General features: G+C 41.2%; 1 protein-coding gene across 3 annotated transcripts in view; it reads right to left on the bottom strand.

Moving 5' to 3' along the window:
- BMT2 (base methyltransferase of 25S rRNA 2 homolog) overlaps positions 1 to 24,295 on the bottom strand; it is a 63,234-nt gene extending 38,939 nt beyond the window's left edge. For 2 of the 3 annotated variants that reach the window (XM_024194694.3, XM_024194696.3), the window contains exons 1-2: positions 24,105 to 24,295; positions 3,838 to 3,979 (exon numbers count right to left, since the gene is read on the bottom strand). In XM_024194694.3, coding sequence (XP_024050462.1) covers positions 3,838 to 3,979; positions 24,105 to 24,249 — 287 coding nt within the window. In that variant the 5' untranslated portion in view covers positions 24,250 to 24,295. Of the gene's footprint in view, positions 1 to 3,837; positions 3,980 to 6,072; positions 6,313 to 24,104 lie in introns of all 3 variants that reach the window. The other variant, XM_024194697.3, reaches the window with a different exon arrangement.
- Positions 24,296 to 24,762: the final 467 nt, after the last annotated feature.

Raw genomic sequence — 24,762 nt, 5'->3', positions numbered from 1 at the left:
AGAAGAAGAAGAAGAAGAAGAAGAAGAAGAAGAAGAAGAAGAAGAAGTGGATGAGGCTTTTTTTTAAACAACTAACAAAATCATCCAAATCACAGAAGTTGGTGGTGATGGGGGACTTCAACTACCCAGACATCTGTTGGGAAAACAACACAGCAGGGCACAGATTATCCAACATGTTCTTGGAATGTATTGGAGACAATATTTTATTTCAGAAGGTGGAGAAAGCTACTAGGGGGGAGGCTGTTCTAGATTTGATTTTGGCAAATAGGGAGGAAATGGTTGAGAATTTGAAAATGGAAGGCAACTTGGGTGAAAGGGATCGTGAAATGGTAGAGTTCATGATTCTAAGGAATGGTAGGAGGGAGAATAGCACAATAAAGACAATGGATTTCAAGAAGGCTGACTTCAGCAAACTCTGAGTCGGTAGGTAAAATCCCATGGGAAGCAAGTCTGAGGGGAAAAACAATGGAAGACTGTTGGCGGTTTTTCAAAGAGACATTATTAAGGGCACAAGAGCAAACTATCCCACTGCGTAGAAAAGATGAGAAGTACGGCAAGAGACCACCCTGGCTTAACCAAGAGATCTTCAATGATCTAAAACTCAAAAGAGAGTGGAAAAAGTACAAAAAGTGGAAACTCGGTCAAATTACAAAAGAAGAATATAAACAAATAACACAAGTATGTAGGGACAAAATTAGAAAAGCCAAGGCACAAAACAAGATTAAACTAGCTAGGAACATAAAAGGAAACAAGAAAACATTCTACAAATACATTAGAAGAGGAAGACCAAGGATAGGGTAGGTCCGTTACTCAATGGGGGGGAGGGGAGGATAACAACAGAAAATGTGGAAATGGCAGAGGTGCTTAATGACTTCTTTGTTTCGGTTTTCACCAAGAAAGTCGGTGACGATTGGACGTCTACCATAGTGAATGCCAGTGAAAATGAGGAAGTATCAGAGTCTAAAATAGGGAAAGAACAAGTCAAAAATTACTTAGATAAGTTAGATGTCTTCAAATCACCAGGGCCTGATGAAAGACTACCCAAGGAGCTGACTGAGGAGATATCTGAGCCATTAGCAATTATCTTTGAAAAGTCATGGAAGACTGGAGACATTCCAGAAGACTGGAAAAGGGCAAATATAGTGCCCATCTATAAAAAGGGAAATAAGGACAACCTGCGGAATTACAGACCAGTCAGTTTAACTTCTGTAACCGGAAAGATAATGGAGCAATCAATTTGCAAACACCTAGGAGATAATAAGGTGATAAACAACAGTCAGCATGGATTTGTCAAGAAAAAATCATGTCAAACCAACCTGATAGCTTTCTTTGACAGGGTAACAAGCCTTGTCGATGGGGGAAGCAGTAGATAGGGTATATCTTGACTTTAGTAAGGCTTTTGATACTGTCTCGCATGACCTTCTCATAAACAAACTAGATTTAGATAATGGCATAGACAGTACACCTAGAAAGTTTGCGGACAATACCAAGCTGGGAGGGGTTGCAAGTGCTTTGGAGGATAGGATTAAAATTCAAAATGATCTGGAGAAATGGTGTGAAGTAAATAGGATGAAATTCAATAAGGACAAATGCAAAGTATTCCACTTCGGAAGGAACAATCAGTTGCACACATACAAAACGGGAAATGACTGCCTAGGAAGGAGTACTGTGGAAAGGGATCTGGGGGTCATAGTGGATCATAGAATATTAGGGTTGGAAGAGACCTCAGGAGGTCATCTAGTCCAATCCCCTGCTCAAAGCAGGACCAACACCAACTAAATCATCCCAGCCAGGGCTTTGTCAAGCCAGGCCTTAGTCAAGCCAGGCCTTAAAAACCTCTAAGGATGGAGATTCCACCACCTCCCTAGGTAACCCATTCCAGTGCTTCACCTAGTGAAATAGGGTTTCCTAATATCCAACCTAGACCTCCCCCACTGCAACTTGAGACCATTGCTTCTTGTTCTGTCATCTGCCACCACTGAGAACAGCCTAGCTCCATCCTCTTTGGACCCCCCTTCAGGTAGTTGAAGGCTGCTATCAAATCCCCCCTCATTCTTCTCTTCTGCAGACAAAAATAACCCCAGTTCCCTCAGCCTCTCCTCATAAGTCACGTGCCCCAGCCCCCTAATCATTTTTGTTGCCCTCCGCTAGACTCTCTCCAATTTGTCCACATCCCTTCTGTAGTGGGGGGACCAAAACTGGATGCAATACTCCAGGTGTGGCCTCACCAGTGCCAAATAGAGAGGAATAATCACTTCCCTTGATCTGCTGGGAATGATCCTACTAATACAGCCCAATATGCCGTTGGCCTTCTTGGCAACAAGGACACACTGCTGACTCATATCCAGCTTCTCATCCACTATAATCCCCACGTCCTTTTCTGCAGAACTGCCGCTTAGCCAATCGGTCCCCAGCCTGTAGCGGTGCATGGGATTCTTCCTTCCTAAATGCAGGACTCTGCATTTGTCCTTGTTGAACCTCATCAGATTTCTTTTGGCCCAATCCTCCAATTTGTCTAGGTCACTCTGGACCCTATCCCTACCCTCCAGAGTACCTACCTCTCTCCCTACCTTAGTGTCATCTGCAAACTTGCTGAGGGTGTAATTCATCCCATCATCCAGATTAATAAATATGTTGAACAAAACCAGCCCCAGGACCGACCCCTGGGGCACTCCGCTTGATACCGGCTGCCAACAAGACTTTGAGCCATTGATCACTACCCGTTGAGCCCGAAAATCTAACCAGCTTTCTATCCACCTTATAGTACATTCATCCAATCCATACTACTTTAACTTGCTGGCAAGAATATTGTGGGAGACCGTATCAAAATAACAAGCTAAATGTGAGTCAGTATAATGCTGTTGCAAAATAATAATAATAATAATAATAATAATAATAAAAAAAAGCAAACATCATTCTGGGATGTATTAGCAGGAGTATTGTAAGCAAGACACAAGAAGTAATTCTTCCGCTCTACTCTGCGCTGATTAGGGCCCAACTGGAGTATTGTGTCCAGGTCTGGTCACCATATTTCAGGAAAGATGTGGACAAATTCCAGAGAAGAGCAACAAAAATGATTAAAGGTCTAGAAAACATGACCTATGAGGGAAGATTGAAAAAAACTGGGTTTGTTTAGTCTGGAGAAGAGAAGACAGAGGGGACATGATAACAGTTTTCAAGTACATAAAAGGTTGTCACAAAGAGGAGGGAGAAAAATTGTTCTTCTTAACCTCTGAGGATAGGACAAGAAACAATGGACTTAAATTGCAGCAAGGGTGGTTTAGGTTGGACATTAGGAAAAACTTCCTAACTGTCAGAGTGGTTAAGCACTGGAATAAATTGCCTAGGAAGGTTGTAGGATCTCCATCATTGGGGATTTTTAAGAGCAGGTTGGACAAACACTTGTCAGGGATAGTCTAGATAAACTTAGTCCTGCCTTGAATGCAGGGGACTGGACTAAATGACCACTCGAGGTCCCTTCCAGTTTTAGGATTACCTCAATTTGAGGAGTCTAGATTTAGAACCAAGTACTAATCATGTTCTTTATAACAAGTTTAGCTGCTAACCGTTTCAATACATTGAAGTTTTGCTAAAGCTAGTTGGGAATGCTTTAATCTAAATTTAAAATAAAAATTCAGAACATCACATGCTAAAATTCTAAGAATAGTGAGATAGAACAATGGGAAATCTGATGCTTACTTAAAAATAACCACACAAGAAAACAGGAGTGTTGGAGATAAATACAGAAGGCAAGAATATGTTCTGCACTGAAGACTCAGATTGCCAGTTTGAGACAGAGTTTACAATCCTATCTTGTTAAACCATACAAAGATTTACCTGCAACACCATTCAATTCGACCTTCCCCTTCACAAGATTTTGTCCAGTGATTATCTGCAAGGTTTTTCATTGCCACAGCATATTCACAAAGAGTTTCCTCATCCTCACAGTGTTCACGCCAGATCTTGTCAAAGTCTCCCACTAAACAAAAACAAAAACAGAGTGTGAGCAAAATAATATATGTGTTTAATGTTTGACACTAGAAAGCAACATCTAGGTCTAAATGTCTTCTTCACAATCTTTAAAGTGTGAGCCAAGCAAATTGATGCAGTGATATCTCCTTATGTCTAAAGGCACCCTAAAAACAGAGCAACAAAATTGCTCCCATTCATATCAATAGGAGTGTTAACGTATTAAATCTACTTATGACAACTTACATGTCAACATGCTTAGCTAATTACTGCTAATCAAAGCCAATAAGGAAGAAGAGGGATGATTATATACAACTGCATAATCTACCTTAAATAGCAATTTATTTTAGTGTCATGAATGGGCAAAGCATTACCATTACTCTTCCTCCCCCATTTGACCTCTATTGCAGTAGGTGTAGGTATACAAAAATTTGCTAACTTGTATAACTGAGGAAATCTAAGGGAAGCAACTTAGCTCCTTGTTTAGTTGGACTGCCTGTCCAAGTGTGGTTCAGGGATATTAAGCCAATTTCCTTTACTTGGAAAAGTTTCAGAAGGCATAAAATGCAGATATCAACAGAATAAGGCATATTTCCAATCAGGTATTTGCATTCTCTCATCTGAGATGGCATTCATGCCATAAGGCCAAGAAGCAAACCACATACCGTTTAAATCAAACAGAGAGAGACTGGGGAAACAGGGCAAACAAAAAAAGCTCTAGCACAGATCTGTCTGTCTGCTTTATGACTAGTACACGGCAGAAAAGTCACTCTGCCCCTATTAGTAAATTGACTGGCTGATCAGAACACTCGAAAGCATACATATGGCACCTTTCATTCTCATTATTTCCCAAAAGCACTGAATTAAGAGAGGTGTGTGTGTTAAAATGTGTAGTTGGCAATAAAAGACATCAGCGGTTACACAGACATCAGACTGGGAGCATGCCTGAGTAGGATGAGACACAGGAGCACTCTGTTCCCCCTGCTGGGTTTCCTTGGAAAAGGTGTTTCATGCAGCACCAACACAGGACTGAACAAACATTGGGGCATAGAAAGAGAAACTGTGTAGGGCTGTGGCTACACTAGAGAGCTTACAGCGGTGCAGCAAGCTCTTTAGTGTAGCCGCTCTAAGCGGACAGGAGAGAGCTTCCCGTCAGCTTAATTACTCCAGCCCCCGTGAGCGGATGTAGCTCTCCCGCCAACACAGCACGCTGTCCACACCAGCACTTAAGCCGACATAAGTTATGTAGCTCAGGGGGCTGGCTAATTCAAACCTATGTGTGACATAACTTATGCTGTAGTGCAGCCATAGCCTAGATTTCTTCACCCTCCGCTGTCTGGTAAGACACTAATACAACTCCTGTAATTTCTCTCTCCTGGTTAGTGGGTTAATGAAGCATGTTTGTGGCTATGCAAAATCAATTTAGGAAATACCAACCACTGATCAGTCCAAGCTTGGACAGAATTTATTAACTACCAAGTTTATTTATAACACAACCTTAACTGTGATCTTGCAACTGTTCCACCACAATACTCTGAATCTTGCTAAGTTGGGCTCTTGTTAATAGGCCGCACATGATAACTACAAGACTCCTGGATGAAGCTTATCTAAAAGTTACTGGTGCTTTGATTAGTTGCTCTAGTTTATTATTTGTTTACAGAGCATTCAGAAGTGTGTTAGACACCTTACACACAAACACAGGACAGGCAGTCCCTGCCCTGAAATGCTTACAGTCTAAGTAGAAACAGGACAACAAGATCAGACAAGATAAAAAAAAAAAAAAAAAAAAAAAAAAGGGAGCAGTACAAGGAAAAAAGATTACAAATAAAAGATAAGTTAACTTTGTGGTACTACACTCAATTTTACTCTCTACCATTATTAGGCCAATGCCTAGTAACTACTTATCACTGTCTTCCGACCACATTCCTAACTGCCATTTCCCACCCCCCCACCCACCCGCCCTTACTAGTTAGCCTTGTCATACTGCTTTTCCCATATTTTAAAGTTTTAACTCTAGGAATTCCGCCCCCCCCCCCCCCCATCGTAATAATGCCTCTTCAAACCCTTTCCTACTATTGGTGATCCTTTCACTTTCTCCCTCACCTAAAAAAAAACACTTGTCTAGAGTAGATGTAGAACGTTCAAATGGATTAAATTAGGCAGCGTCAGAGGAAGTCTGAGCTGTGTTTGTGGTTTTCTTTAAGTGGCTGGCCCAAAGGTCACAAGGCAGCTGGCTCTGTGAAGTTGTTGCTGTCACCAGTTCTTGGGACTGTCAAAGTAGGACTGGCATAACCACTTTCACCTGTCCTGGGAGCCCTTCTGCTACTCCAGGGACTGGGCTTCCTTGTGTTAAAAGAAGAAAAAAAAAAAAAAAAAAAAAGGACATAGGATAAAACATTACTTTAATTTTAAGGAAATGAGAAATTATATTTCTGCCCATTTCAAGAATAGCAAAAACTAAACTCTCTTTTAAAGTCTGCCTTATTGCCATGTCTTATTTCCCTAACCTACCTCCCTGGTAGCATAAATTTAAGATGTGATTTAAGTGATAAATATTTAATACACCTCTACCTCGATATAACGCTGTCCTTGGGAGCCAAAAAAAAAAAATCTTACTGCTTTATAGGTGAAACCGCGTTATATTGAACTTGCTTTGATCCACTGGAGTGCACAGCCCCGCCCCCCTGGAGCACTCCTTTACCGCGTTATATCCAAATTCGTGTTATATCGGGTAGTGTTATATCGAGGTAGAGGTGTACTGCACAGTTGAGCTCCTTAAAACACAATTTCCCCTTTCTCCTCCATATTTCTTTTTTTCACATTTATCATGTTTACGCTAGTATTGTTGCACTGAGGAGGCACTTCATTTTGAGGCACTCCCATTGCTCTCCAAGGCTTCACATGCAGCAAGACAATTAGCCACCTGACAAGTAATATATTCACAGTGCAAACAAAGGTTTCATGAACCTCCAACCATCCCCTGGAATTCCACCTTAATGACAAAAATCCTCAACTGACTTGAATATGTTTAAAAACAAACTTTTCACTTCAAACTGAATAGGATATTGATGGAACAAGCACATTCGCATGTCCTTTGAATTGAAAAGAAAGTGTTGAAAAGACTCACTATTTGTGGACAGACTCCAAAAAGGTGTTTGCCACATCTGGATTTCAAGTCAGAACTAGAGGTGAATTAATATATTCTAACTTTGTACCTAATTGGGCTTGCCATTTAAGTTTCAGAGTTACAATGGAAATGCAGACTGCAGTACATTGATTAGAGAACATAAGCTAATGAACCTTCAGAACTAGATGGGATAGAAACTGTTTTATGAATCAAAGCTTAGGTAATGGTAAATGCAGTGGAGTTTACAGGAAGGACTTCGCATAGCAAATTTGGGCTTCATGGATCACTGGAAATAAAAAATACAATATGAAAATGTCTCTGACTATTTCAAAAGAATGTACTAAAGACTGATCATGATGTGTCAAAGCTTATGTTCCAGAATAACCTAGAATTAATCAGGAATTCTTATATAAAATCAGAAGGGCTTCCTTGAATAATATTTTTTCGTGTCCCTTATATTAAGCTCTGCACTTCAGATAATCATTGCCCCCAGTTCATCTTTACTATAAGGTTTCCTTAATTTCATTCACAGGGTGTCAAGTACAGCTGTGAGTGTTGTCTCCATCTCTCCCCTCTCATGCAACTTAAATCCTATTTGAGCATGGATTCCATAGAACAGCTTTTTTTTTTTTTTTTAAATGCCCCATTCCTCCCATAAAAGAAATCAGTCATGTAAGTGTCAGACCGCAGAGATTCTGATTTATAACGATTGCTCAAAACATGAGAGTTTTACAAGCCTTGCAGGTCCCTGCTGCAGCTTTACTTAAAAAAACATTTATGTTTCTGTTTGGTTCCCTCTCTCCAAGGTTGTTAAAAATAACATATCACCAGTTCTGTATGTCCTGGAAGATTAATTCTTTAAGCAGTTACTTGGTTACCTGTCCTTGCAATTCTGTCACTGACTGCAGATACAACTGATGATCAAAGAGAGATTCCTTATAGCAGTATATTCCTGGATATGATGCAGAAGTCCAATCCCATGTATCTATCTAGCTAAGATGCATTCCCCAGACAATGCTCTCCATCCACATAAGCCTTCTTCAGGCTTAACAAAAAAAAAAAAAATCTGGTTTGTTGTCTTACACTGCTCCCCACCCCATTTTTTCCCCTAAAGGAAGTCCTTCACACATACACTTTTAAGTAGTGCTAAATGGGGTTTACATAAAAGGTAACTTTATCATCAATTAAATGGGTAATTTCTTAGAAGAGATTACTTTAAGTTTAATTAGAAAAAAATTCCTGACAGGACAAAGTTAAAGAAGCCCAGTCAAAGACAAAACTTCTTTTATTTATATTTAAAGGGGGCAGTGAGGCTACAGTCTAAAGAAAGTTGCATTCCCACTTCCCGTTTCTGACATTGAAACAGAAATAAGTGATTTATTTGAACAACTTTAAATTTAGATGAACAAGTGACTTAATACCTGAGTTCGGACTATACACAACACCATAAAGAATGAGGAACAGAATCCCTGCAGCAAATGTGATAGGATACTTCTATGAAAGTCTTTTTCCTCAGTTTCTTCTGCATTTTAGCTCTGGATGTGTCACTGTCCAGCCCCCTGTCTCCAACACTGGGCAGCACCAGATGCTTCAAAAGAAGATCCAAGAACTATCGCAGAAAGCAGCTGTGGGATAATCTGTCCCTGATACAAGCCTCAGCCTTACGCCTACGAATTGCTGATACTATATTTCTGAGCACAAGACTCTAATGGCATTGATTCTGGTGATTAATCAGAGCTTTATTGTTGCACAGAAAAATAAGACCAACCGTTTTAAACATATGGATCAGGAAATCTGTGATATTTTAAATCAAAGCCCAAATTTATGCATTATTTCCTATCAGGAGGGTGCAGAGATTTAATTTGTGCTTCAAGAGTCAATGGGAAGAGTGACAACGTTAAACTAAAAGTAGTTCACGGTAACAACTTCCACAAGAAAAACAAAAATCCTGACTATGGTTTCTAGTCTTTGTCATCCATCTCCTGAACATAGCTGTCAGGTGGTGATAGCTTCTATAGGTGAACTCACAAGTACATACCGTTCTTCCCACTGTAGTGCTTACAACTACATTTCACAAGCGGATCATAGCTAATAGTAAACAAGAAAACTCACAGATCTGACCAAGTATTACAGAGTCAATAGACAGCACTTCATTTCATAGTCTGTGAGTTTCCTATACTAGGTCTTCATAACACACCACATGTAGTGATATTTCTTACCCCCATTGTAAAGTGCTTTGAGAACCTTAGATGAAAAGGTGTCATCTATGTGCAAATTATAATGCAAGTCCCCACTCACAGAAGACTCCACTGGGGCACATCAGCTCTTTGTACGAAGTATGTGTGTAGTCATTACCATCAATCATGCTTCCTTTGCCATTCACCATATTTAAAATGGAACCAAAGACGCAGTTCTGGTCTGACCTATAATGACTACAGAGTTACCTTTCTAGTTGACAACTGAAACAGCAGAGCTCACTCAAAAAAAATGCTATACACTACAACTCTTTCCATTCACAATGGAATGACTTTTATCATGACGCGGGGGGGGGGGGGGGGATGAAAAGAGAAAAAAAAAAAAAAAAAGAGGTGCTGATTACCCAAATATACAATATCAGTTTCCACAAGTTAAAAATTATTAAAAAAACTGCATTCTTAAATTATGACTATCAATGGCTATTAAGAAAAATGATCACTTTAATTTTGACCTCAGCTGTTTGTTTTTCACTTCACCAGTACATACTGAGTGCATTGGCATGTCACATTACATATGCAGCTTTTTTATTCACAATTTAAATATACATAACTGAAAAGTCATTTAAAAAAGGACCTGCACTATTTTATTAATACATTTAAGAAATCTTATCAGCTGTTCTACTCTCAGAAGGTTCAAGTGCTGTAAGCTACAGAGTAAACTAAAAAGTTAAGCAGCTTGAAATAAAGATAGTAAAAGCTGATACTCAGGCAATAACCTTTTAGATACAGCACTGTAACATTACCCTGTCTATTAAACACAAAACAGACCATTCAAATGCAAAAACTCTGAAGTATACATGTTGGGTAAAATCTGTTTCTGGCCTGTTTTATGTAATGTCCATCTTGGATTTGTAAAAGGACAACTAAGCCTTCATCTTGGATACCCTTCTCCTCAGATGATTTAGTGCCCTTTCAGCCTTTTTCAAATCAGGGAGGGGAAAGGTCAGGGCAGTCAGAGTCATGTGACAGCCATAATCTGCCTAGCAGCTGCAGGTTATTTAGTGAGAGGCAGGCCTGTCACTCAGGGCTGTCCATCTGAGTGGCAGCCAGTGTCCCACACAGTTCAGCTGCCAGGAGCCCCAGAGGGACCAGGACTCTCAGGATTTTGGATTCTTGGTCTCTATTAACATACTTGCACTCAACTGCTACACACCATTAGTGAGCGCATACTTGCACTGGACTATGAGGTCAGAGACTGTGTGGGCAAGCACTGAAGACCTATCTGAGGGAGAAGATCTGCCCAAGATGGAGAAGACCTACCCAGAGGACCTGTCCAGAGGGAGAAGAATACCCAGTTCCTGTTTGGTGTCCAGTGCCCCTGATTTTCACCACTATCCCTGTCGGTATCCTGAGTTTTTGTCATTGTGTCCCTGTCTTCAGGATATGGTATTGTAATACCCATTGTGGTTTTCCTCTGTTTTACATCCATAGGTTAAGGGGGTTTAAGGGCTCTGAGCTTCATGCTCTGGTAACTGTTAACAACCAAGTGTGTCTTCCTTGTGTTTATTGTCTGAAGGGGGTCCTTGTCTAGTTTACTGACTAGTGGCATAATAAATATTTGTGTTACATCTTATTCTGCCTATGTCTTAATAAATCACCCGATGATAGATGCAGGAGGGGGTGGAATCTGCAAACTGCCCATCTTCTGATCTGTGTAGACCATAGTTAAACTGTTTGGGGCTAACATACACAGAACATAACTTAAAAGAAATTGAAAGTAAGAAGTTGTCACAAGCAATTTTAGAGTGCCTTAAAGTCCTTAGTACAAAACACATAAATTACAAGAGTAAAAAAAAAAAAAATAGCTAAGAGTGTTTTGGTAATTAAACTGATATTTATTTCACTAGAAATATATTACTTATTCACAACACGAAGAATTTTCTTAACTTATGGTAAACCTTCTTTGTTACCTTTGTGCATAAAAGATGTGAGTTGGGCAAAACTGAGGATAGCAACTCTGGTAAAGGTTTTGTTAGTAGAGTTTATTAAATTTTTGTTATATTCATGTTGCCGCCAGGATAGTGTTCTATCAACACTATGCCAGTGTTTATTTATTAAAGTATTTTTAACAGTTTGCTATGGCAATCCAGAACTATAGACAGGGGCCTATATGTAGGGTAGTACATATTTATTTCAATTTATAGGTCACGTTACTAGCTTATACTTTTGTTTTAATTTTAGTAAAAGGGATGCAAACCATTGTAGAACAATGGTAAAATAAAACAGATTTGGATATAATCTGGAGTGACATTGTCCTCAAGAATCTCATCTTTTTAAAAAAAATAAAAATCCATAAATGTGTCACTCAGAAATATAAAGTGACAATTAAGTTGATTCAGAACACCATGTGTGAGCTTCTCCCTGCTGCTCTTCATTATTTAGCAAAAAAATTCCTAGAACTGTGCATCTCTTTGCTGGTCCCAGAGAGAAAAATCAAGCATAGCATGTTGCCTACTGCTGCATTAAAAACAAAAACATATTTTCATGTTTCTACAAAGATGCTTATAGATGCACCCCTTTAAACTTCCATTTTAAAGGAAAGCAACATCTGTAAGTTGCAAGGATACAATGACACTGCTGGAAGATTCCAAATTTCGAACGCCTAGCTATGGCAACATCCCATTTATACCTTAAAGCTTCTGCTTAGATTTTAACTAGAATATGTTGCCATCAACAGTCTAATTTTTAACATGCCCCCAGTGTTCCACACAAGGATTATAATTTAAAGTGTTGTAAAAATACCTCAAGGTTCCTCACTGAAACAGTATATCAGTTTACACAACATGCTGAACATCAATAAATGGCAACAAACATTGTCAACTAGGGCAGTGGTTCTCAGCTGGGGGACCTCAGACTATGTCTAAGGGGTTTTCAACCTGTGGTCCGTGGACTCTTGGAGGTCCACAGACTATGTCTAAGATTTTCAAAGGGATCCGCACCTCCAGTAAAAATTTTTTAGGGGTCTGCAAATGAAAAAAAGGTTGAGAATCACTGAGCTAAGGCAATGTTAGGTTAAAAAATTCCTAGGGAAACTCAACACGACGAATTCCACACTGTTCTTAAAGTCTGAGCTGACAACTCATTTTATTATTGTCAAAACTATCAAATCAGACTCTAGACTTCAGATACATCCACCTACTGTACCAACACTCTTTTATACAATTTAAATGATTAAAATGGAATATATTCTTACATTATAGTCCACTAATTGACTCTCTCTCATCCTATCCCCATTATCAGAGGAAGTTAAACAACTTAGCCAGTTCTCTGCTGTAAGTATCTGGTATGCAATGATGGAAAAATACCCAGTGCTGCATTATGTAACAAATATGCCCTTTTGGTGCTACAGTACTGGATGACGTAGCTGTGGCTAAGCAGAGAAAAAGTTAATTAAATTAGGAATATTTTTTCACTTCAAGGTCCCAGAAGCAAAGACAAGGTTTTCATCTCGATGCCAAAAGACCAAAAACATCAAGACATTTGATCACGGCTTTGGATAGACCAAGAGACTACCTACACTACTCACTACCTTATTCCACTTAAAACATTCAGCATGTTCAAAATTCTAGAAGTTTACTAATCATCTGCCCTCTTCTCACATAACATACTCACTATTTCAATGGAGCTCAAACTATTTTGCAAGACTAGTTTGTCTAATTTTATACTTGTCCAAAATGGAATATACTTGAAGAATTATTTACAAGAAAAGTAAGGGTAATTAGATATTTATTTCACTTACTAGAAATAATATTTGCTTTACAAACTAACTTACACTTTGTGATCTAATCTGAAAAAAGGATGACACTGCTAACAATGGCAACGAAATATGAGCAAGCTTTCATTTAGCTATACGTTCCTCTGTCAGTCAACACAAAACTCTTTTGAGGCTATGCAGTAAATGTTGGTGTCAATTTGCTGTCCCATAACTTTCAGAAGAAAATTCATAGCTGATATGACTACATTAGTTAACTCCCTCACTTAATTTTGATGTAATATTATAATCGCTGATTTATTTTTAATTTGATCTTCATAGAAAATTGCACTATAATAGTTCTTTAAACATACAATTAGGGATGTAAAAGGTTAACCGTTAACCCCGGCGGCCGGAGTGGGCCTCCAGCCCCAGCCGGAGTGACCACATCTCTAGCTGTGCCAGGCCCGTCGGAGCTACCTTGGTTCATGGTTAAACGATTAAATATAACTTTAACCGTTTAACTGGTTAACTTTTTAAGCCACTATTTACATCCCTACATACAATAGCTCTGCTATTGCTACAGCAATGCTAATAAAACTTTGCACAGCTTATGTTATCCAAGGCTGATGCAAATTCTAGTTCATAATATCTCAATCAGATCATTTAGACTACTTATATAAGCTCAAATGGAAGCTATTTTAACAAGAGACCCAGACAGACTACTTTATGCTGGGCCTCAAATGCATATTCAGCACACACTCATAAATAGGTGTACAGTACAGACCCAAGAATACAAAAGCAAATGAAGACATTTGTTAAACTGATATCATACACTGACCTGCAATATCAGTTTCAGAAATACTATATATGAAACACAATACAAATATACCAGAAAATACTAGTATTGGAATAATTTTGTTATTTGAAAGTAATGCCTGAAAATTACATAAAGGATCACAGGACCACTTGTTGCCTATTTTTGGAGTCTTTAACGGGAGGTATGGGGATTTTTTAGAATTGTTTGAATCACAGATACATGCTTTTTTTAATTAAAAAAATCCCAATTTATAATACATTTCTCTACCAAACATACTTTGACAGTTACAGATGTACTTTCCCTCTGTTTTCAAAGAGGCTTTTTGTTTGGTCACTTCCTTTTTTGTGCAGTTATATCTGTGATGCCACTGTTCAGGTTGGTAGAAAGCCAATAATATAGTTTGTTACTTAACTTCTGCAGATACAGAAAAGGGAGTACAAGCAGAGCAGGAACTATGGTAGAGTATAACAACAACTTGTTTCTTAGGAAAGCACCTTCCAGCTCTCAAACATTTATTGTTGTAAGGTCAGTCAAATTTTGGGGCTTATTAACATGAAATCATTACTAAAAAATTAAAGCCTTAATGCACTTCTGAATCTGATGGCTATTGTTTGAAAATGTAACTGCTGGTATCTACAAGTATTTTCCTCTTTCTAGAGGGAGATTAAAAGAAATGATGAATGGCACTGGCTCTATAATGATATTTAAATCTAAGTTTTTTAAAAGAATCTAGAAGCAGTAATGCTCATTAGACTGATGTGTTATCTATTGAAAAATTAAGTGGCTTTGGTATTGGTGGTCTCTACAGACATTTTTCTTTCTTTTTAAAGAAAGTCAGACAGTCCAGTATTTTAGTGCAATATCCTGTTTTGCTTTTTACCCATGGTCAAATATCTTTTTAACTCTTCATAGAGTATCTAGGGGGAGTTTTTCAAAGGCACTCAACTCCATTGGATTTCAATGGAAGTAAGGCACTTAACTGGCCTCTGTAAATTTCCCGTCTAAACTATGTATAAAACCTGCTTGTCCATGGATAATGTTGCACAGAAGACACTTACTCAAGAAGCTGTCACATGACTGTACTGCTACAAAAGGAAGAGTTCACTTAGAGGAGATCTGCCAACAGTTATTTTTGTGAAGATAGGGAAAGAACTACCCGTATTGCAAAAGTGATTTTTGTTTGGGGTTGGTTGGGGGGGGGGGGGGGGGGGGGGGGGGGGGGGGTAATTCTAGCATGTACACATAACCCTTCCTTCCTGTATTTTTTTTACATTGCAAAACATACACTTTACATTCTTTGTCAAAGACTTAACATTGTTAAAAACAATCCTTTTTTTAAAAAAATGGGAAAAATTTGTTTTGACTTTATTGTGGTCAAGTGATTGAAAACAGATAAACTGAAGGGTGAAGATAAGCTCTACAGAGCTATAAAAAAGCTTCAGTGAATGACAGCTGAACTCACAGAAGTGATGACATTCTGATTCTATACAGCACTGCCGAGAAGTGCTATATTAATTATTATAGGTGGTGCTGGCAGTGCCACTTATAGTTAAGATTGCCCAACACTTTCCTTTAGAAGCAGTGTTTGCAGTGGCTTATAAAACTTTGTCAAACTGTTTGGGCTAAATTTTTCTATGCTTGGTGACTGAGGCTGAAGTTTTTTGTGAAGTTTCAGCTAAAATGTTTCAGTTGTTTCTGGAAACGTTAAGGGGAACATGTTTTGCCTATGTTAAAAAAAAATCTTGCAACTGAGTAGTTGAGAAGCTGTATGGCCACCAACCATGCTGTGGAGAAGAGACCAGAAATTTGGCAGAGGGGTCACACCCTAGTGTCATGGTTTTGCCTTTTGCCAACCCTGCCACCCAAATTTGGCGAAGTTATAAGTTTCCGGGGGACTTATAAATGTAAGTTTGCATATGCTCAGTGTAGCCTTCCTAGAATTTGGTTGCCAGATTCTCTGAAGATTCCATGTGCATTGAGTTTGCTTCATCCCCACAAAGCCTGTCTGCCTAATGAACTGCAACTGTGCCTTCCCCCATGGAGCAACTGATGGCTGCAAATGCTGAGCAGGACTTTCCCTACAACTGCTTCTCCCGGCTGTGGTGCCAGATACCAGAAAAGAGAACAGGAAAAAAGGCTCTTGTGTACACACACTGTCCCCTCCTTTCTTTGCTGTGGAAAAAGAAGTAGGTGATCATGTGATTTAAGATCAGAATGCATAATCAGGAAGGGGCAGAATTAGAGTGGCATGGGCAACCTTAATTCTATTTCCTAACTTTTGAGTGCTTGACTTTGCAACCTTAGCATTCTTTTAATATAGTTTTTGGGGATGCAGTTAATTGTACATTAAATTTCACACTTCAGAGTTGAGGGTGTTTTTAGTTATCAGTTTTATTTATTCATTGTTATTTACTTATTTGAACCATAGAAGTCTATGATAGTTGCATGCAGAGGTTACCTTTTAATTATCAGGTAAATTGGTCAGGCATGGACTCAAGTGCCAGCAATATGCAGATCATGACAGCTCCACCTATCCTTCATCACATACGACCACATCACCACCATCAAGATGGCCCAGTGCTTGGATGAGATCAGCTCAGGAATGAAAGACAACTGGCTCAAGCTGAACCTCAACAAAACAGAGCTGATGGTGGTGGGTAGAGGAAAGTATTTTGAGGAATTTGCAGCCACAGTGTCATCTCATTTGATTGAAAATTCACATCCACAATTGGTCAGTTAGTCTGTAGTCTAGGAATACTTTTGGGTTCCTCACTGACCCTTAAACTCTCACAAAGCAACGGACAAGAGTAATGCTTTCTATCATCTCTGGTTAGCTAGGAGACACCATCCCTTCCTGGCAGACAAAGACCTGGCCTCAGTTAATCAGGCCTTCATCACCTTTCAGCTGGACTACAGCAATCCAATATACCTGGGGGTGAAACCTTCAGGACTTAGGAAACTCTAACCGATACAAAATGCTGCAGTGCATCAAACAGCAACACAGGCTATCATAAGCAAATCACATCAGTCCCCGGCTCTCTATGCTGGCTTCCCATAGAATTATGAATCAAGTTCAAGGTCTTAGTTGTTACCTTCAAAGTGCTTTCTGGCCTGGGCCTAGGATAACTAAAAGACCATTTAAAGCTCCAGGATAAAGATGCTGGTCAACAACTTTGTTCCTCTGGCATTGCTGAGAGTTCAATTATAAGAGTAAAGCTCATCTGGGCAGAAGACAGAATCTTCTCCGGGTTGGTCCAAGACTGTGGAATCAACTCCTCCAGGAACTAAAGACTACCATAAACCTCACCACTTTCACCTCCAAGTGCAAGGTGCATTTCTTTGACCTTGCTTTCTCAAATATAAACACATAGCAACAGGTATATTGAACAACCACCACCCAACCATAACGAGAAACTCCATTCCATGTTTCTCCCTCTGGTAAGAGGATGAGAGAGCAAACAATGTGTGACAGATGTGTAAGCACATTGTTTACTGCACTACTGCAAGGTGCTCAAACACTACAGTGAAGAGCATGGTATTAAAACCTGAATACAACAAAATACATTCCTACTCCGAGGACCTTATAGTCTAAGACAGTGGTTCTCAACCAGGGGGTACTCAGAGGTTTTCCAGGGGATACGCCACTCATCTAGATAGTGTTTCTCAACCTGGGGGTTGCAGCACCCAAGGGGGGGGTGGGGGGGGGGTGGGTTGGGGGGGGGGGGTCACAAGTGCAGGGCTGGCATTAGGGGTGATCAGCAGGGCAGCTAACCAGGGGCCACCCCAAAGCTAAGTTACATGCTTGAGCCCCACAGCCTGGGTTTGGGCTTCAAACAAGGCTCACAAATGAAAAACAGGCTCAAGTATCACACTGAAATGTAAGTACAATATTTATATTCCAATCAATGTATTTTATAATTATATAGTAAAAATAAGAAAGTAAGCAATTTTTCAGTAAGTCTGTGCTGTGACATTTCTGTATTTTTATGGCTGATTGTATAAGCAAGTAGTTTAAGTGAGGTGAAACTTGGGGTACGCAAGACAAATCAGACTCCTGAAATGGATACAGTAGTCTAGAAAGGTTGAGAACCACTGATCTAAAATAAACAATTCAGATGGGGAACAGAAGTAGAGTTTAAAGGCAAGATTACATTAATACAAAATGAAATTATGAAATAATTGAAGTTTATGCATATATAATGTTCATTCTTAATTTTCTATTTTATTTATATTGCTTTTTGAAAGCATGTGTTTTGTATCCGATTTTATTTTTCCTTTTTTTGTGGGAGAAGACACGTTAGACGTTTATTAGATTTTCTGAGAGACAGAGTTTAAGGCCAGATCAGGTAGTCTCACCTCCTGTATTTCACAGGTCACCAACATCATCCAGCACCTGTACACTAAATCCAACAACCAAAAGACCGAAGAATCACAACCCAGAGACTAGACTATTATGTGCCCCAGGCAAGAATTGGAGGGACTGAGATGAACCAGTGCCCGAAGCTGCTGCAATGTCAGGAAAATGATTAAGTGAGATAAACCCAGATAATCCTGGCAAGTGATCCAACCCACACACTGCAGAAAAAGGCGAATACCTCGCCAATCCAGGTCACTACCAATGTGATCTGCGGGAAAAATTCCTTCCTGACCCCATATAGGTTAACGGTCCGGCCCTGAACACATGAGCAAGAACCAGCCAGCTAAGCACCTGGCAGAAAATGCTCAGTGCCACCTAAGAGCCCTGGCCCTCCTGATCCCATCTCCAGCCATGGCCATGCCTGATGTTTCAGAAGAAGGAGATTTCCTCAATCAGCCCTTTCATCTAATAACTTCAGAAAATTTGTCTACACTTGTGCAGAAGTCACTCACCTGAAATAGTTTAAAACAGTTTATTAATAATTTAGGATAATTTGGTTGAAGCGTTTAACCACTGTTGATAGGACTCAACCACGTAACAACTGTTAAAAAGAGATTTTTAAATAAGAGACTAATACACACCAATTACCTAACCCATATTAAAGCCATTTTAGACTAAAGCTATTTTAAGCTTTGCTTAATAATGAATCAGAAAATATGGTTCAGAGACGAGTGTGGACAGGGCTGAAGGGTAGTATAATCACAAAACAGACTGTTATATGACCATTTTCGCTTATCCATTTTTCTGCAAACAACTTTTCCCTCTCATTTACCAACTAAAAGCCAAAGGCAAACCCAACACTTGCACTAGAAGTGGGTCAGACTGACCATGCCCTGCAAACAGAAAAGGGAAGTATTGGTTAAGAGATGCAAAGTAAAGATCTGGAAATAAAAATAAAATGCATTTTTTGTGGTGAGCGTTTCCAGTCTCATTTCCAGATTAAAGTGACAGGCTTTAACACTGGGGTTAGGTAATGAGAGGTTGACATGGTTGCCACAAAGAAAATTAAATAAAGTACAACTAATATGGTAATCCATCCTAGAGATTAGTCACATTACAAATAAAATAGCCAATATGCGGGCCATCTAACATGCAACAACAGTGCTGTTGAAAATGGGAGAAGCCTAGACAAACATGGAAATGAGCCAAGATGCAACATTGAGCAAAGCGACTTCATAGAACAGCATCAACTTTTGAAAGAACTGCCTGGCTCTCCGGATGACATGTCGTTAAATAAGCCTTTCTTCAGTTACATACATTCTATTAGACAAGATTATCTTTTAACTAGGAACTGCACATTAAAACAAACATTGCTTTCACATTTAAACACAAACATTTAAAACTGGTTGAGACCTGCATTAGCCTGTAGTATTAAAGGATGCCAATGTCATTTTTATACTGATTCATTTTTTTAAAAAAGAAAGGGGAGTCATGGTGGGCAATAAATCAATGTGAGGTCAGTGATGCCAGCTGTAAACAAGTCGGGTAAGGCATGAACTTGCCTTTTAAATTCACTCAATAGTAAGTAATTCCAGTAATGGTCTCATTCACATCAGCACTGAAATCTGCTTATCAGAAATAAGTCTGTATAACTGCAAAAAATTTCATCTAAACGCCTTGAGGAAGGGACTACTTCACTTTTCTCAGAACAAAGTAACTATTAAAATCCCAATGACAGTATGAAAGTGCATTCTCTGAGAATCATCTATATGATGTCAAGTAATTATACAGTTCTCACTGAGGAAGTTGAGCATGCTCCCTTTTTCACTGGTAGCTCATTGTACATAGTACAGCGCCACTTGTGATTTCATATATTAAAAGTAAAGTTCTGTTGGAAAGTCCATGAAACAGCAACTTTGGTGTGGCCTGCTAGATACCATTCATGAGATGGAAATTAGCTTTACAGAACAAGGCTTGACAAATGGGGAAGTAAAAAAATACAGAAAAAAGCCTAGTCGCTCTTAGATCTTAATGCCTTTATCAAAGATTTTTGAAGAAGATCAGCAGCTTCATTATTACTTGCATAAAGTCAGCTGGGTGCACTGCCTTGTGTCTACCTGTTGGATGTACATGTTTAAGGATTTAACTTTTGCCTTGTTTTCTGAATGTTCCACACTCACACGGAAATTGAAATGCTGGTGTACTACCAAATGAATGTAGCCTTTTGCTTCTTTAGTAAGCTGCCATTTTGGATTTCATCAAGATAGTTATACAGAATAAAATGTATATTAAGAAGGCAATACAGAATTCTGAAAGCAAGCATTTTCAGGTACTGTACGTTCAATAAGATGTTAAAGCTCTAGAGAGGGAGATTCCCAAGCATGTTTTTGGAAGGTTAGGGTGTAGTGGAGAAGATAACTGAACAGAAGATAATTATTTCAACTTCAATGTGAAAAACTAATGGTACTGATAGCTAGTAATTCATGAGGATTACAATTGATTAGATTATAATGGTGGAAAGCGCCATGCTGTAGAAGTATGATTTGTTGAACAGTTTTGTTATTCGCCCTCTACCCTCCCCCCCAAAAATACGAGAAACTGAAGTTCTCTCTAATGTGTAAGATGCAGTACATGCAGTACATGAGGAAAATCAAACAATAACTGTGCATTCTGAATAAGATGACTAGTATTAGTACCAGTAAATTATTCCCTACATATTCACTTGCTAATGGCAAGTAAGAATCTTTTCCTGGGCAGAGGGAGGCTTACCCCATTTCTGCAGAAATTAAGCTTTCATAAAAAAAATCATTTTATGACAATTAAAAATGTTAGCAGAGGGCTTTTCCATATAAGGGGAAAGGCCCAGAATAATTATTGTACAATAGCTACTGCCTATTTCACCTAATTCACAAAAAGGCACTTTTAGTACAGAATAAGAGTGTCCACACAGGGAGTTAGTGCCAAATAACTATTGCCCTTGGGCTTTGGAGCTGTGCTCCGGCTCCGCTCCAGCTCCAGGCAAAAACCTGCAGCTCCATTGCTCTGGAGCTGCTCCGCGCTCCAGGCTCTGCTCCAAAGCCCTGCTTTAAATTCACACCCTAGCTATTTTATGCTAACTTCCCCATAACAGTTCTGTATAGAAAAACCCTAAGTGTGACCCGGTGTTGTCTTTCTAAGGCCTTGGCTACACTGGCAATTCACAGCGCTGCACTTGCTGCGCTCAGGGGTGTGAAAAAACACCCCCCCTGAGCGCAGCGAGTGCAGCGCTGTAAAGCGCCAGTGTAATCAGCACCTGCAGCGCTGCACGCTCCCTCGCAGCGCTGCAAGCTACTCCTCTCGGAGAGGTGGAGTACTTGCAGCGCTGCGAGAGAGCTCTCGCCGTGGCAGCGCTGTGAATCCGTGAGTGTAGCCAACGCCTGAATCTGCAGATAGGCTGAAATAACAGAAAGGTGTGAACTGCCAAAAGCACAAGTCCTGGCAACAGAACAATTTGAGCAGCTAAGGGCTAGTCTACACTGGCAATGCTTTAATGTGGCGCTCTCCCAGCGCTCTAAAAACACCACCTCAATGAGAGGCGTGGCTCCTAGCGCTGGTGTACTGTTTACACTGGCGCTTTACAGCACTGAAACTTGCTGTGCTCAGGGGGGTGTTTTTTCACACCCTGAGCAAGAAAGTTGCAGTGCTGTAAATTGCCAGTGTAGACAAGCCCTAAGCTGTGTGTGTTGATAATGGTTCCTCAGCCTGGAAGATGAGAGAAATCCTTCCTTTCAAGCTTGTGTGGCCATTATGCGTATGCCTACACTGTATCTGGGAATGAGCTTCCCAGCCCAGTTGACAGACTTATGGTAATGGGGCTCATGCTACTGTACTAACAATAGCTATATACACTGCAGCTTGGACTGGGGCTTGGGTTTTCAAGACTGAGGGGAATAGGGGTGGGCTTGAGAGCCCAAGTGCCAGCCTGAGCCTCAATGTCAAAGCAACATTTACACAGCTATTTTTACTCTGTGGACTCAGACAGAGAGGCTCACTCCCAGGCTACGTCTTCACTACCCGCCGATCCGGCGGGTAGCAATCGGTCTATCGGGGATCGACTTACCGCGTCTAGTGAAGACGCGGTAAAATCGATCCCTGATCGCTCTGCCGTCGACTCCGGAAATCCACCTCGGCAAGAGGCGGCAGCGGAGTCGGCGGCAGCGCGGCAGCGGTCGACTTTCCCGCGACCTCACCGCCAGGTAAGCCGACCTAAAATACGCAACTTCAGCTACAGTATTCACGTAGCTGAAGTTGCGTATCTTAGGTCGGACCCCGGCTGTAGTGTAGACCCAGCCCCAGATGTAGTGTAGATATGCCCAGAAGGGTTGGAGTAACCAGTGCTCCTTGGTCTCCAGCATGAAAGAGCTGACAAATCTATCCACTGGATAGCTAAGACCAAATCACATGCAAATTTGGGCTAGGAAGCAGAAGAAACACGTGTTCTCAGAATTTGGGGAGTACCCACAGAGAGCAGCATAGTATCAGTTCTATAGCAAGATGGACTTCAAGCAGCCACAGACTAAGAGGCAGGAATTAGTTTGAAATGTAAAGAACTTTGAGACCTAAAGATTAGAAATGCTATATAAAAGCTAAGTATTAGTATTATTATTAGAACAGTTTCCATTCCATGAATATTTTTGTAAAATATATAGGCTATAGCTCAACCAGAAATTATGGCCTTGATGCAAGAATTACTGGATGAACTAGTATGGCCCCTGTTTTGCAGGAGGTCAGACTAGAGAATAATAGTCCTTTTTGTTCTAAAGACCTATTAATCTCAACTTTACAATGTGCCTTATTTTAAATCTTCAAAACTGCTATGTCTAATTTCTGGGATGCTTCTGCTATCCCAATACCACACAATAGTGTGCACACATTTGAAGCTCTCATGGAGGAGGATAAAGCAAGCATTTTTACTAGTGACCTACCTCCTCGATCATATGTAAAGGGCTGTTGGTCAGGTGAGATAATATACTTCATAATGTAAAAGTTTGTTGCAAGAGCTTACTACAACATCAGCAGTTAAGTCTTCTGATGAGTGGGACTGATGATATGCAGATTAGACAGGTTATATTGCACTTGGTTTTTGATATAAATTAATAGTCTGTTTTTACATCACCGGGTATCATTTATCCATAGAATTTCTTCCTTGGGATGTGCAGACAACAGAAACTCAGAAATTTAAGCACTCCTGGGCCAGGAAAAGCAGCTTTATGGGGGGAGGGATGGGAGGGAAGAAGAGAGAGACACGACAGGCAGCCGCCGCTGGACAAAGGGACAATTTGCCAGCTGTGAGCAGTCCAACTGGCAGTGGAGCGCGGTTCTGCAGGATGAAGTACCGCGGGCACTTACGTGCACAAACACAACGCTCCAGACTGTGAGCAGCGCCTACAGCCGCACGCAAAGGCTGCAGCTCCCAACCCCCGTGTTCAATTGGGGGGAGGGGGCGCCACGAAAAGAGGCAGGAAACCGGGACCTGGTCCCCCTCTTTTGGGGAATACGCCTAGACCCCCTCTTCCCAGGCCCCAACTGCTACACCTAGAGGGAGCTCCTCGGGACCGGGCTCCGTGCAGGGGGCGACAACCCAGGCCCCGCTCCACTCCCCCCATTCTCCGGGCAGGGGGCGGCTCCCCGGGCCCCCGCTCCGCTCCCCTTCCCCCGGGCAGGGGGCGACAACCCAGGCCCCTCTCCTTTCCCCTTCCCCCGGGCGGCTCCCCGGGCCCCCGCTCCTTCCCCCGGGCTCCGGGCAGGGGGCGGCTCCCCGGGCCTCACGGGCAGCTCTAACCGCCCACCCGCGGCCGCCGAGGGGCTCGGTGCGGGGGCGGGCCCAGCCGTGCCCCGGCATTTACCTTCCCGGTACTTCCTGCGCAGCCGCCGGTGGACGCTCTTCACCACCCCGGAGAGCTTCTCCTGCTCCAGCTTCCTCTCCTGCTCCGGGGGCTGGGTCAGGGCCGCGGCGGCGGCGGCAGCCCCGGGCCGCGGCTCGGGCTCCATGGTGCTACCGCGGCTCCTCCCCCCTCCGCACGCAGCCCGGCCGGGAGGTGAGAGCGCTGCGCTCTGCTCTGTCTCTATGGCAGGTCGGAGCCAGCACCGGGCATGCGTGTCATGTGATGTCCCGCGTTGCCTGCTGGGAAGTGTAGTCCTCAGTCATTGACAGCACGGGGCATTCTCTCACTCACAGGCCAGGGTCGGAGGCGGAGCTGCCTGAAGCCAGCCTTGTATGCAGGGCAGTGGTGTGGGTCCCAGGACCTTAGCAAGACAACGTGGGTGAGATAATATCTTGTATTGGACCAACTTCCCTTGGTGAGAGAAATAAGCTCCTGAGCCACACAGAGCTCCTCTTAGGTCTGGGACAGGTACTCTGAGGTCATAGCTAAATGCAAGGTGGAGCAGATCACACAGGTGATAGAGTTTTTGTCTTCTATTATTTTCCTGTTTCAGAGTGGTAGCTGTGTTAGTCTGTATCAGCAAAAAGAACGAGGAGTACTTGTGGCACCTTAGAGACTA

This window comes from Terrapene carolina, unplaced genomic scaffold (assembly GCF_002925995.2).
Source record: "Terrapene carolina triunguis isolate 2854851 unplaced genomic scaffold, T_m_triunguis-2.0 Scaffold68, whole genome shotgun sequence".
Classification (NCBI taxonomy): domain Eukaryota; kingdom Metazoa; phylum Chordata; order Testudines; family Emydidae; genus Terrapene; species Terrapene triunguis.
The sequence above is the reverse complement of the archived record's forward strand: the minus strand, read 5'-3'. Positions and strand labels throughout refer to the sequence as shown.